Source organism: Oncorhynchus masou, chromosome 5 (assembly GCF_036934945.1).
Source record: "Oncorhynchus masou masou isolate Uvic2021 chromosome 5, UVic_Omas_1.1, whole genome shotgun sequence".
NCBI lineage: Eukaryota > Metazoa > Chordata > Actinopteri > Salmoniformes > Salmonidae > Oncorhynchus > Oncorhynchus masou.
The window spans coordinates 29,573,724-29,587,374 of NC_088216.1; the positions used below are offsets into that span (position 1 = coordinate 29,573,724).

General features: G+C 44.9%; 1 protein-coding gene across 4 annotated transcripts in view; it reads left to right on the forward strand.

Annotated features, from left to right (window-relative positions):
- Window positions 1–13,651, forward strand: part of LOC135539363 (nucleosome-remodeling factor subunit BPTF-like) — a 52,992-nt gene that overhangs the window by 13,723 nt on the left and 25,618 nt on the right. For all 4 annotated transcript variants that reach the window (XM_064965193.1, XM_064965196.1, XM_064965194.1 and 1 more), the window contains exons 4-9: window positions 3,958–4,188; window positions 4,733–4,924; window positions 6,198–6,547; window positions 6,784–7,002; window positions 7,604–7,752; window positions 9,104–9,235. In XM_064965193.1, the coding sequence (XP_064821265.1) occupies window positions 3,958–4,188; window positions 4,733–4,924; window positions 6,198–6,547; window positions 6,784–7,002; window positions 7,604–7,752; window positions 9,104–9,235 (1,273 nt within the window). The remainder of the gene's footprint in view (window positions 1–3,957; window positions 4,189–4,732; window positions 4,925–6,197; window positions 6,548–6,783; window positions 7,003–7,603; window positions 7,753–9,103; window positions 9,236–13,651) is intronic.

Sequence of the window (13,651 nt, forward strand, 5' to 3'; positions counted from 1 at the left end):
CCCCTACGAAGACACTTTAGGCTGCTGTCAAGGTTTCTCCACCACCCACACATACATGCTGTCAAGTGACAAATGACAGAGGAAGTAGGCTATTTCTGATGCCTGCAACAACCTGTTTTTCTTTGTCACCATTCCATCCTTCCCCCCGAAATATTAAATAACCTGCTTCATTACAGAGTACGACTGAAATTTCTCCGCATGTGGTCCTGCCATAGAGTGGAAGTCACACATTAATACAGGCTAATTTCTTTGTTTTTACCGCATTGAGCAGTTGTATTAAGACGTGACAATTTCTCGCTATGCGGCTATCACTTCAGATAAGTCTCATTTTGAGGCGGTGTTCAATACAAAGCACAGCTGGGTGCTAATGTGCTCATTCCCAGACAGACTATACAGTGCCTTGCGAAAGTATTCGGCCCCCTTGAACTTTGCGACCTTTTGCCACATTTCAGGCTTGACCTAAATGACTAATGATGATAAATACAATCCACCTGTGTGTAATCAAGTCTCCGTATAAATGCACCTGCACTGTGATAGTCTCAGAGGTCCGTTAAAAGCGCAGAGAGCATCATGAAGAACAAGGAACACACCAGGCAGGTCCGAGATACTGTTGTGAAGAAGTTTAAAGCCGGATTTGGATACAAAAAGACTTCCCAAGCTGTAAACATCCCAAGGAGCACTGTGCAAGCGATAATATTGAAATGGAAGGAATATCAGACCACTGCAAATCTACCAAGACCTGGCCGTGCCTCTAAACTTTCAGCTCATACAAGGAGAAGACTGATCAGAGATGCAGCCAAGAGGCCCATGATCACTCTGGATGAACTGCAGAGATCTACAGCTGAGGTGGGAGACTCTGTCCATAGGACAACAATCAGTCGTATATTGCACAAATCTGGCCTTTATGGAAGAGTGGCAAAAGGAAGCCATTTCTTAAAGATATCCATAAAAAGTGTCGTTTAAAGTTTGCCACAAGCCACCTGGGAGACACACCAAACATGTGGAAGAAGGTGCTCTGGTCAGATGAAACCAAAATTAAACTTTTTGGCAACAATGCAAAACGTTATGTTTGGCGTAAAAGCAACACAGCTCATCACCCTGAACACACCATACCCACTGTCAAACATGGTGGTGGCAGCATCATGGTTTGGGCCTGCTTTTCTTCAGCAGGGACGGGGAAAAATTGATGGGAAGATGGATGGAGCCAAATACAGGACCATTCTGGAAGAAAACCTGATGGAGTCTGCAAAAGACCTGAGACTGGGACGGAGATTTGTCTTCCAACAAGACAATGATCCAAAACATAAAGCACAATCTACAATGGAATGGTTCAAAAATAAACATATCCAGGTGTTAGAATGGCAAAGTCAAAGTCCAGACCTGAATCCAATCGAGAATCTGTGGGAAGAACTGAAAACTGCTGTTCACAAATGCTCTCCATCCAACCTCACTGAGCTCGAGCTGTTTTGCAAGGAGGAATGGGAAAAAATTTCAGTCTCTCGATGTGCAAAACTGATAGAGACATACCCCAAGCGACTTACAGCTGTAATCGCAGCAAAAGGTGGCGCTACAAAGTATTAACTTAAGGGGGCTGAATAATTTTGCACGCCCAATTTTTCAGTTTTTGATTTGTTAAAAGAGTTTGAAATATCCAATAAATGTCGTTCCACTTCATGATTGTAAAGTGGCTGTTCCACTGGATGTCATAAGGTGAATTCACCAATTTGTAAGTCGCTCTGGATAAGAGCGTCTGCCAAATGACTTAAATGTAAATGTAAATGATTGTGTCCCACTTGTTGTTGATTCTTCACAAAATAATACAGTTTTATATCTTTATGTTTGAAGCCTGAAATGTGGCAAAAGGTCGCAAAGTTCAAGGGGGCCGAATACTTTCGCAAGGCACTGTATGACCATTCCTATAGTATAACCCAGAGAAACGCACAGTCAATAGCAAGCTAACAAGCACAGGTTTGAGTGTTTGATTTAGAAGTCGACCGATTAATCGGAATGGCCGATTTAATTAGGTCATAACAATCGGTAATCTGCATTTTTGGACACCGAATATGGCCGACTACATTGCACTCCATGAGGAGACTGCGTGGCAGGCTGACTACCTGTTACATGAGTGCAGCAAGGAGCCAAGGTAAGGTGCTAGCTAGCATTAAACGTATCTTATAAAAAACAATCCATCTTAACATAATCACTCGTTAACTACATATGGTTGATAATACTAGTTCATCTAGCTTGTCCTGCGTTGCATATAATCGATGCAGTACCTGTTAATTTATCATCGAATCACACCCTACTTCGCCAAATGGGTGATGATTTAACAAGCGCATTCATGAAAAAAGCACTGCCGTTGCACCAATGTGTACCTAACCATAAACATCAATGCCTTTCTTAAAATCAATACACAAATATATATATTTTTAAACCTGCATATTTAGTTAATATTGCCTGCCAACATGAATTTCTTTAAACTAGGGAAATTGTGTCACTTCTCTTGCGTTCTGTGCAAGCAGAGTCATGGTATATTAAGCAATTTGGGCCGCCCGGCTCGTTGCGAACTGTGTGAAGACCATTTCTTTCTAACCAAGACCGTTATTAATTTGCCAGATTTGTACATAATTATGACATAACATTGAAGGTAGTGCAATGTAACAGCATATTTAGACTTAGGGATGCCACCCGTTAGATAAAATATGGAACAGTTCCGTATTTCACTGAAAGAATAAACCTTTTTGTTTTCTGGATTCGACCATATTAATGACCAATGGCTCGTATTTCTGTGTGTTATTATATTATTATTATTATTATTATATGATTTGATAGAGCAGTCTGACTGAGCGGTGGTAGACAGCAGCAGGCTCGTAGGCATTCAAACAGCACTTTCCTGCATTTGCCAGCAGTTCTTCGCTGTGCTTCAAGCATTGCGCTGTTTATGACTTCAAGCCTATCAACTCCCGAGATTAGGCTGGCAATACTAACGTGCCTATAAGAACATCCAATAGTCCAAGGTATATGAAATACAAATGGTATAGAGAAAAATAGTTCTATAATTACTACAACCTAAAACTTCTTACCTGGAAATATTGAAGACTCATGTTAAAAGGAACCACCAGCTTTCATATGTTCTGATTAAGGAACTTAAACGTTAGCTTTTTTACATGGCAAATATTGCACTTTTACTTTCTTTTCCAACACTTTGTTTTTGCATTATTTAAACCAAATTGAACATGTTTCATTATTTATTTGAGACTAAATCAATTTTATTGATGTATTATATTAAGTTAAAATAAGTGTTCATTCAGTATTGTTGTAATTGTCATTATTACAAATATATATATATAAATATATATATATATATATATATAAAACATTGTCCGATTAATCGGTATCGGCATTTTTTGGTCCTCCAATAATCTGTATCGGGGTTGAAAAATCATAATCGGTCGACCTCTAGTTTGATTCTTCTGGCAGAATTGCGTCGTGGTCAATTCAGAAGATGTATTGATTTTAGCGTTCTCTGTCATTGTGGGATGAAGCTATAGCGAATGCATACGCTGACTGACTCTACTCACTATCGCTTGCTGGCGAGAATACGAAAAATGCTTTGAGTTATAACTGTTTTATAGGCTAGTCAATAAAACGGTAGTTTATGCTCAGACCGTATATGAGACCATCAAGGTGTAGCTCAGGGGTGCATAACTCAGCACCTTGATTTTCTGCTGTCCCGTTGGTTTCAAATTCTACCTGACTGATCACCATTCTCTAATAACTCAGATTTTATTGTGTTGTCCTTGATAGTGTTTAGTTTATATACTGCTAGTTATTTTATATTTTTGGCTAAATGTTTTAAAGATGTTTAGTTTTCCCACAATTTTTTTTAGACATACATAATATGTATTTTAATTGTAATTATCTAATCAATCAATCTGTGTCCTCTCCCTTCTCCAGAGGAGATCCTGGACCGGCTGAGGGCCAAGCAGGAGGAGGTGAAGCGCCGGGCGGCCGAGGAGAGGGAGAAGGCGGAGGCGCAGAAAACTCTCCGGAAGGAGGAGGAGACGGAGGGGGGAGAGCCCAAGGAGAAAACTGATGAACTCGAGAAGAAGGGAGATGAGGGAGCAGGGGAGGGTAAGGCTGAGAAGGACAATGACCATGCGACCAAGGAGGGGACCACCGTTACAGGTAAGAGACACACACACACACACCATCTAACTACAGCTACTGCTACATCGTGGTCCTACAGGCTCTACGGCCTGTTTGATATTACTGTGTCTTGATATAGAGCGATGAAGGCCTAATTAATTATTGATCCGTTTCCCACAGCTCTCTTCTCTTTCTGAGCCAATTAGAAATCTCTTGTGTTGCTTGTCAACACATCGGAGACCACTTTGTCATCTTAAAAACAATGACTTCAGCAATACTGCTGATAACTCCTCTGTAATAAGCGTACTCACAAGTTTTACACAATGCCTGCTAGTCTTTATTACAATACAGCATCTTCTATATACACAAGCTGGAAGTGCTTGTTGTGCGTATTCCACACAGTCTGATACATACACTTTGACCAACTCTGTTTGAAATGTGTAATTTTATTGGCTGCCATCTTGGCACCAAAAGTTCCAAGATAATTACATTCTGGTGAGAATGCACATTTGAATGGAGTTAGAATGTTTTCAAAATGTAGCATAGTTTGCCAAATTCTGAATATCTGCGACTCTGGTTGTAGCTGAGCTGGCTCCCTCTACTGGTGATGGCTCCATCCCTGAGGGAAGTAAGCCTGATCTTCTGGCTCCACAACCCACCCTCCCCGCAACAGAGGCCCCCAGCCCTGCCGTGGGGGGGCAAGACCTCCCTACCGGGGCCCGAGAGTCTGGGGACGAGGCCCTAACCAACATGGAGGGAAGGCAGGAGGCTGAAGGTACCAAGGGGGTGGTGTCACTGTGAACTTTGAACCCCATTCATCAATCCCCTCCTTTAACTCCCTGTGCTTGGGTTGTTCCTCTCCTCACATCCTGCCTTACCCTTGTCGGACCGCTCTACCATTGGTCGCTGTCCCTCCTGCATCCATCATTTCATTGGCTGTCAAGCACCTCAATAATTTAATCCCTTTCAAACACCTGAATTTCAGCCTCGTTACTGAACGCTTGTCGCAACTCTGCTGAATACCTGCTTTTATTTCATTCCAAAATAACGCTTAAAGCTAATTGCTTTGATATGCAATCAGACTGAATAGCTTGGCATGAATCACAATGACTTTCAGAGATAGCGTTTGATTCTGAGCCTTGCGGGCGCTATTTAACCAGTCAGCAGAAGTGCTTCACTTCTGGCTTGCCGGCTTGTTATCATTATCATCACTGTTGGATGCTTACCCTTAGAGAACATGTCTCATTGTGAAGGCAGTCATGATGGTTAAACATGATTCAATATCCATCTTCATGTGTTGCATTTTAATAAAGAGCTTTACCTTTACTGTACTACTGGTATAAAACAAGGTGTGTTGGGTTTGGCCATATGTTGCATTCCTGTCATGTTGACACTGTACCTTCAATCTTTCATTGGATTGGTGTTTTATCTGTGGACATCCATATTCACAGCTGGGTAGACGTTGACCTTAAGCTCAGATCTACAATCAGCCTTACCCCTCTCTCACCATTTTTGGAGGGAAACTCAGAACTGACCTTGGATCAATGTCTAGGGGTGATTGGTCATGCCTTTAATGCATGGGTCCAGATCATTACTATGAATCATCATACCTCTATTGGCTGTGTAAAAGGCTGTGTGGGCGCTACAGGAATGACACGCATGCTGATTCATGACACCAGAGGGAGCTATTTCATGTCATTTGAACTTTGAAGGGACTGCCTGTTGGGTCTTCTCTTGAGAAGTCCACGTCCCAGGCAAACAAAAATATGTATATTTGATTACATGCCACAATCCAAAATGAATGAAAAGGGTAGGCACCGTATAATTTCCTAATTCCCTGGTGGTTATTCGTTCGTTTGGGTCGAGGCATATAGTTGGATCTACATACATGATTGCGTACCAGCAGATAGGATGTGGACTCATCTTGACATATGACTAACTTTGACGTCTGGAAAATATGTGTCAAACTTGGATTTTGCCGTATAACATCCCTTTAAAGCATGATTTTAAATAGAGACTTATGTTGTGATTTTTTTTGTGGTTGGCAGATAAGGCAGGTTCTGTGTCTAGCTCTCCCAGGGGAGAGGGGGTCCCCAGCCTGAGCCAGCTCTCTCAGCCCGGTGGTGAGGAGAACAGCAACAGCAGCACCATTGCCAGGGAGGCCCCCAGGGTCCCGGAGGAGCCCGACCTAGCCGACAGATCCTCTCAGTCTTCTATCAACAGCCAGGACGACCAGGGGGTGAACGGCGAGACTAGTGGCAAGAGGACGGTTGTCACTCCGGGCGGCCGCATGGTGACCCGCCTGCGTAACCCGGAGAGTAAGCTGAGCCAGCTGAAGAGCAAGAAGGTGGAGGAAGCCGTTCACGAGGCCAACAAGGGCTACAAGGAGGGCAAAGAGGTGATCACTATTCATATACAAAAAAAATACTGATTAGCCATTGCATTCCTAGCTATCCTTATGTTGTTGCCCGGTGTACCAAACTTTGTTTGAGATGACTTTATATTTTTCGTTATCGTGGATCACATTCTTTTCTTCTAAGAATATCATGCATTTATTTCAAGTGTCTCTCGTCTGTTATCGAAATATAATGTATTTGATTTACCTTTGATTTGACCCCCCTCTCCTCACTCAAGGTGCTGGTGGTGACCCCGGCGGGCGATGTGTCGCGCCTCAGCACGCGCAGCCTAACAAGCAAGGAGGTGGTGATGAAGGGCACAAACAGCCACTGCTTCAAGCTGGGCCAGGAGGGCAAGTTCCGCGTCTACCACAACCAATACAGCGGAAATACGCTGGCCCTCAACAAGCCCCAGCACCGGGAGGACCTGGACAAGCGGCGACACCTCTCGCACAAGGTAGACTTTAAGATAACTTTAGCTTGTGCACAACTGAAGCAGTCAACAGAAACTTGAGCAGATAGACACTTGCGATAAGTTTTAAGTTCAACTGTTTAAAGGGATACTTTGAGATTTTGGCTATGAAGCCCTTTATCTACTTCCCTAGAGTCCGATGAACTCGTGGATACCGTTTATGCCTCTGCGTTCAATATAAAGGAAGTTAGAGGTAGTTTTGCGAGCCAATGCTGACTAGCGCAATGACTGGAAGTCTACAGGATAGCAATTGCGCTAGTTAGCAACTTTCTTCAAACCGCACGCAGAGACATAAGAATGGTATCCATGAGTTGTCTGACTGTAGGGGAAGTAGATATAGGGCTTCATTGCCAAAAACTCTGAAGTATCCCTTTAAGTCTATGATGCCTCCTTTCAATCGTGTTTATATCTTGTACGGTACTGGTCCTACATCCCTTGTTTAATTTTAGCTGGTGTTTTTTCCATCTATTTTTCTAATTGTTGCTCCTGAACACATTTTTAATTTAGTTTTAGATGTATAGTGCTTTGTGATTTCCCCGTGTAATGAAAAGCTCTCTATATATAAAACTGTTATTTTATTACTCAGTTTTGCATGACGCCGGCAGGCGACTTCAAGTGGAACGGCTCCATCCACGGCTCTAAAGTGCTGACCATCTCCACGCTGCGTCTCACCATCATCCAGCTGGAGACCAACGTGCCCGCACCCTTCATGCACCCCAACTGGGCCTCACACAGGTACGGATGGAATGGGTGAATGTGAGATCCTAGTTGGTTGATTTGTATGTTTTGAAAAAATAATATCAAAATGTTCTTAACCCGTAAGAGTCTAAGCCAGGGGAGGGGGTTCTACTAAGTTATATGGAATTGTTTTAAGAAGGTCATATCAAGGATCATTTAGCTATTTGATTTAGAATTTTAAGACCCCTTGAAGTATACATATTTTTGGGGGGAATGATTAAAAAATGTTGCTTTACTGCTGTAGGCCCATACAAATGTGTTGAATAACATATTCGCTACATTGAACAACAGTCCCCCCAAACTATCAAAGGGAAGTTTGTTTTGAAGTGTCTGTCCTATATCTGAGAGATATAAGAAAGATCAGGAACATACCATTTTTTTTTGCATTTATTTAACCCCTTATTTTTGGCATTAAACAGTCTCCATATAAACTTCCATAAATGTTTTCAACTGGTACCGGGGGACCTTCAAACAAATCTTGTGAGGCCTGTGGATGTCCTAGAACAATACAACCGACATGTATATGTTCGTGAGAGTCTCACCTTTCCACAGAGGCCTCATGAGTTTTGTTGCCCAAACTGTTCCGACGCTACAGACAGAAGTTGAAGATCTGCTGTACCGACTTCAGACGAGTCCCAAGATGCTTGTGGGGGTCGTAGAGCAAAACGAAGAACGCCATCGTGTTTTTGGGAGTCATCTTTCCATAGTTTTGTAGGTCAAACTGTTTAGATGCTACAGAGGATTTTGTGAAAAGACCGATTTTCGGGATGTCTCATGGTCTGACAAACACCGCTCTAGCTCTTTCACTGCAGATGCAAAGGTGCGACATAGGCGGATGAGGTCGATTTGAGGCGGGTTGATTGCAAAAAACTCTAGCTTAAACTGTTTTTTTTTTTTTTTGTATTTTTTATTATGCTAATTAGATTCATGCAGGGTGCGTGGACCTCGACCTTAGGGGGTTAAGTGTTCGTTTAACCATTGTGTGCTCTTCCTCGTGAGGGGAGGGGGGCACAGGCTATTATTCAGAAACGAATTTGTGACATTATTTGGTGATAACATATTTGTTTTTACATGTTCATTGACATTAGCGTGCTCTGCTCTTGTTCAGTTCTGACCCCAGCAGTCCCAGGTGACAAATAGTCGCACTGTCATGATTTACGTGTTGTTGTCTGTTCACACTGCTATGCTTTATCTTGGCCAGGTCGCAGTTGTAAATGAGAACTTGTTCTCAACTAGCCTACCTGGTTAAATAAAGGTGAAATAAATAAAAATGTGATGTCACCATACTTCCATATGATGGATAACACCATTGTCTGACTCCCTTTGGCTTTGTTTTGGTTTTCATCAGGAACAACTGGATTAAGGCGGTGCAGATGTGCAGTAAGGCCAGGGAGTTTGCCCTAGCCATGGCCATCTTGGAGTGTGCCATCAAACCTGTGGCCCTGCTCCCTGTCTGGAAGGACTCTCTGGGACACACCAGGCGAGTAGACTCAAAGCGCACACACACACACAGCCACACCTTTCACTTGAAATTGCATCGTCTTCAAGAGAACCTATTTTACCGTGTTATGTCATCCTTACATGTCATTACCACTTCAAATAACACCTTAATACCATTTAATCATACAAGTCTGCAGCCACTTCCAAGTCTGACTTCTTAGAACAAGTGTAAACCCTAGACCAGTGGCGGCTGCTGACTACCCGGGGCGCTGGGTGGTTGGAGATGTCAACAAAGCAGAGTGACAGAAATATAATGGCAAGTTTTTTGAACGAACGGTCGTTTCTTTGAGAAGATGCTGTATATCTGTGTGTTTTGAACAGCAGCAGAAATACACCTATTTCACTTTTTCATGTAAAAAACAAAAACAAATGACTACTGCTGAACATGCTGCCACTGTTTTGAACAAATCAGATTATACTATTTATAATCAGCAGCCGGCTCACAAACAAAGTGCACCAGGAAGAACGCAACAAGCATGCAGATGCAATAAGTGAAAACACATTATCTAACTGGGGATAACTAGCTAACTGGGGATAACTAGCTACCATAATGTTACAAAGAAATAAGTGAAGACATATTGTCGATAGTTACCGGAGTTGTAACTCCAGTTCTATGAGTGGAGCTCCGCCCCATAAGGGAGCTCTGCTCCTAGTGGTTTGCCTGGGCAGCGAATAGCCTGAGAAAAAATGATGCACACACCTGCAGCCAATAGGAGTACAGGTTCCCCCTCAATCAGCCACCCGAGAAATGATCTTCAGCGAGACTGGGGGATCGGAAGGGCCTTAAGTCCTATGGGGCTTCGCTCCACTCATAGAACTGGAGTTACAACTCTGGTAACTAATTGTTCTATATCGTGAAGCTCTGCTCCTAGTGGTTTAAGGCGGAGCGTAACACTCTAAAATGTACTCCCTGCCTAACCTAACATTTCCCAACTTAATGAAAAGGCCTGTTCCATCAATGGCTGCGACCAAATCCTGCAGTACTGTAACACACTGTGAAAATAGACTGTCACAATGTACTGCGTCATCGGTCTAATCCGCCCTACTCAGTCCCGAGGCACCGGCAATGACTAGTGGGCAGATAATACAGAACTAATCTGTACAAGCAGATAATGAACTCAACACTCTGTCGGTATTAAAGATGGGTCAAATAGTACTGTAACACAAGTTATAGAAACTATATCCCTAATCCTTCCGCCCAAACACAGCCATAGACCTGTGGGCAGGATAAAATACATGATTCTACTGTGCCACCCCAGCCAGGAGTCATGTCATGTAGTCCTTCTAATAGGAGAAAGCGGACCTAATGGAAACCCTGTCCATTGATCCTGCATTTCCCTCCTTGATTCTAGCCTTCCCATCAGCAAAGCTGAGTACAGGCTGAACCAATTTAGAAGGCCTACTCACTGATTCCTCAGTGTAACTCGCCACACTTAATCCATAGGCAAAGCCAATGATTTGTGGGCAGATTAACAGAATATGGGCCAGCTACTCTACCTCAGCAGATAGATAGATACCTCAATATTCCATCAATTTCAGTGATCGGTCTAATAGTAAAGCAACACTAGTTACAGCACTATTTCCCTCATCACGCCGCCCCTACACAGTGATACACTGGTGGGCGGTCTAGACATTCCCTGCTGTACTGACAGTGTCAAACAAAGGTCATGTCACACGTGTCTTACTCTCTGACAACTAAGAGAGCGGACCTAATGGGAACCCTGCCCAATAGTCCTGCATCTCTTATTAACTCAAGTTCTCCCTTCAGCCAAGCCGAGTACAGAACGTGCTAGAGAGTTAGACGACATGTCTAACAGGTAGAATCAGATAAAAGCAGATGGTGATGACCAAGACGCTGCTGCACAAGTATCCTCTACCCCTGTTCCTCTGAAAAGGACCGTAGACGCCACTACTCCACGAGTGCGGTCGCCCTGCCGCCTCATAAGCCGCCTCAATGCCTTCGCAAAAAAAACAATGAGACAGCTGCTGTTTTGAAAGTTGTCTACCAAGTGTGCTAGCGCCGTGACACACAAACAACTGAGGCGATGACCTAACCATTGCCGTGCGCTGCACCGGGCACAGGCAATGAAGCCTCTCCGCATGAGGAGGGGGGGAGAAAGCCCACAGCACAGCGGTCTGTGACCTATATGAGCTCTTATTAAACTTCGGCATAACTGCCGGGTTAAGACACCGCCCTGCTCAAGTCGCCATTGATGGCAAGGCAGCCGGGTCTCGTCGAAAGAGCACACAAATCACTGATGCGCTTGGCTGTAGTCAAGGCAAGCAACAGTGCCGCCTTCAGAGACAAGATCTTGAATGGTATGGTATGATCGAATGGTATGATTTACTGCCCTCCTGATCTCACGCTGGCTAGCAGTGGGAGAATGCAGCACAGCGGTGGAAATGTGTACAGGAGAACATCTGGCCACTGGTGCGTAAAGGCGTCTATCCCTCGTGGAGGTTCATCCTGGGCTCGTAGGGAAAACCATTGGCGACAGTGCGTTCACGCGTGACGCGAACAGGTCTACCTACCTCTGCTCTCCCATATCGTTACCATATTTGGAGAACAATGTCGGGGTGCAGCTGCCAGTCGTTGTCTCGGGACCCCCTCGAGACACGAGGACTGGTCCGACAGTCTGACAGCCTGGAATGTGTGCAGCTGTCAACGAGCGGAGGTGATCGTGAGCCCACAGCCACAATTCCTCTGCCAGCCGGTGGAGTGCAGGAGACCTGACTCCTCTTTAGCGATTTATGTAGGATACTGTGGTTCGGTTGTCCGACCAGACCAATACGCAGTGTCCCCGTAGGGTAGACACGAAGTGGGTCAGAACCAGTAGAACTGTCTCCAAATCCAGGAGGTTGATGTGGCGCCCGAGCCTGACATGTCCTTCCCCATCCAGTCAAACAAGTGTCTGTGAACACTGGAATGTAGGAGGACACTCTGCCCATTGGGACCCCTTGTGTCAGAATGCACGGGTCTCTCCAATAGTTCAGGTCCGCTCTGAGCAAGAGGGGAACTACCAACGTTGGTGCCATAGTTGGGAAAACCATCGCTTTGTTCTGCGCATTTGCAGAAGTCCCAGCGGAACCACAGAGTGGGAGGACGACATGAGTCCCAAGAGTGTCATGATGGAATGCGCTATCCATGTGATTCAGATGAAACCTTCGTAAGGCTAGCAACAAGGCAGCCCGCCGAGGGTCCGAAATTTGAGCCTTCATAGTCAGTGTCTAGCTGTAATCCCAGGTAGACAATTAGATGACTGGGCCAGGGTGTGCTCTTTTCCCAATTCACAGCGAATCACTGTCTGTGTTGTGTGTGTGTGAGATCGCCAGCTCTGCTGACGGGGCAAGAACCAGTAGGTAGGCTAGTAGCCTTATCCCTTATTTGGAAAAGGTGCCAGGGCGTACCCAAATGGCATCCTCATATACTCGTACGCCACCCCTTGGAAGGCGAAACGGAGAAACTTCCTGTGACGCGGATGCATTTGCACATGAAAGTATGCGTCCTTTAGGTCTAGGCTTACACAAAAGTCCTTGTTGTGGATACATTCCATTAGATGTTTTATCATAAGCATTCGAAAGGGCGATTTGCTACGCTCTCGTTGAGAGTGAGTAAATCCAATATCGGCCTCCTTCCCCCATCTTCTTTGGCACTCGGAAGTAGGGCGAATATAGCCCGCTGTTCCTTTGCTCTTGGGGAACGACTGTGACCGCCTCCTTCGCCCAAAGTTCCGTAATCTCTTTAACAAGAGTGGCTACATTCTCTGGCGTCTTCATCACCGAAAACGGGGGAGGAGTTCGGTGAAATTGGATGGCAAAACCCTTCTCCAGCTTCCAACTTAGCCAGGAAGAGAGGGTGCAGCTTTGCTGAGTAATGCCCTGAAAGGGGGAGAGCGCCAAGCTGTGGTACAGTCAGAAGGAAGGACCTGTATTCCTCTATGGCCCAAGCCCCGCTGTCCCTTGACACTGAAGTGGTGGGACAGCCCAGGGTGGACCCCCCTCGAAAGGGGGAGTAAATATTGGCCCGTTCTGTGAGAAACGGGGGCACCAACACTTTGGTAATATGTGTAACCTAGTGATTCCAGCCCTCTGTGAACACAGCACGGGTCTGAGCTGCACTGACTGAGACTCCTGCCTGAGTCGGTGCACCGTCCCCCAACAGCGATTCTGTCATCGGCCCAACATGGGGCTGTGTACGCAAGATGTTCCTCAAACCCTTATCCACATTACTCCTCAGTGTGTGTGTGGTGTAGCGTTGGGATTATTAGCGCATTCTGTGAGAAACGGGGGAGACGCCACTTTGGTTATACATGAAACCTTGTGGTTCCAGCCCTCCATGAACGCAGCACAGGTCTGAGCTACACTAACTGAGGTGCTCGCCTGTGTTAGTGTGCCC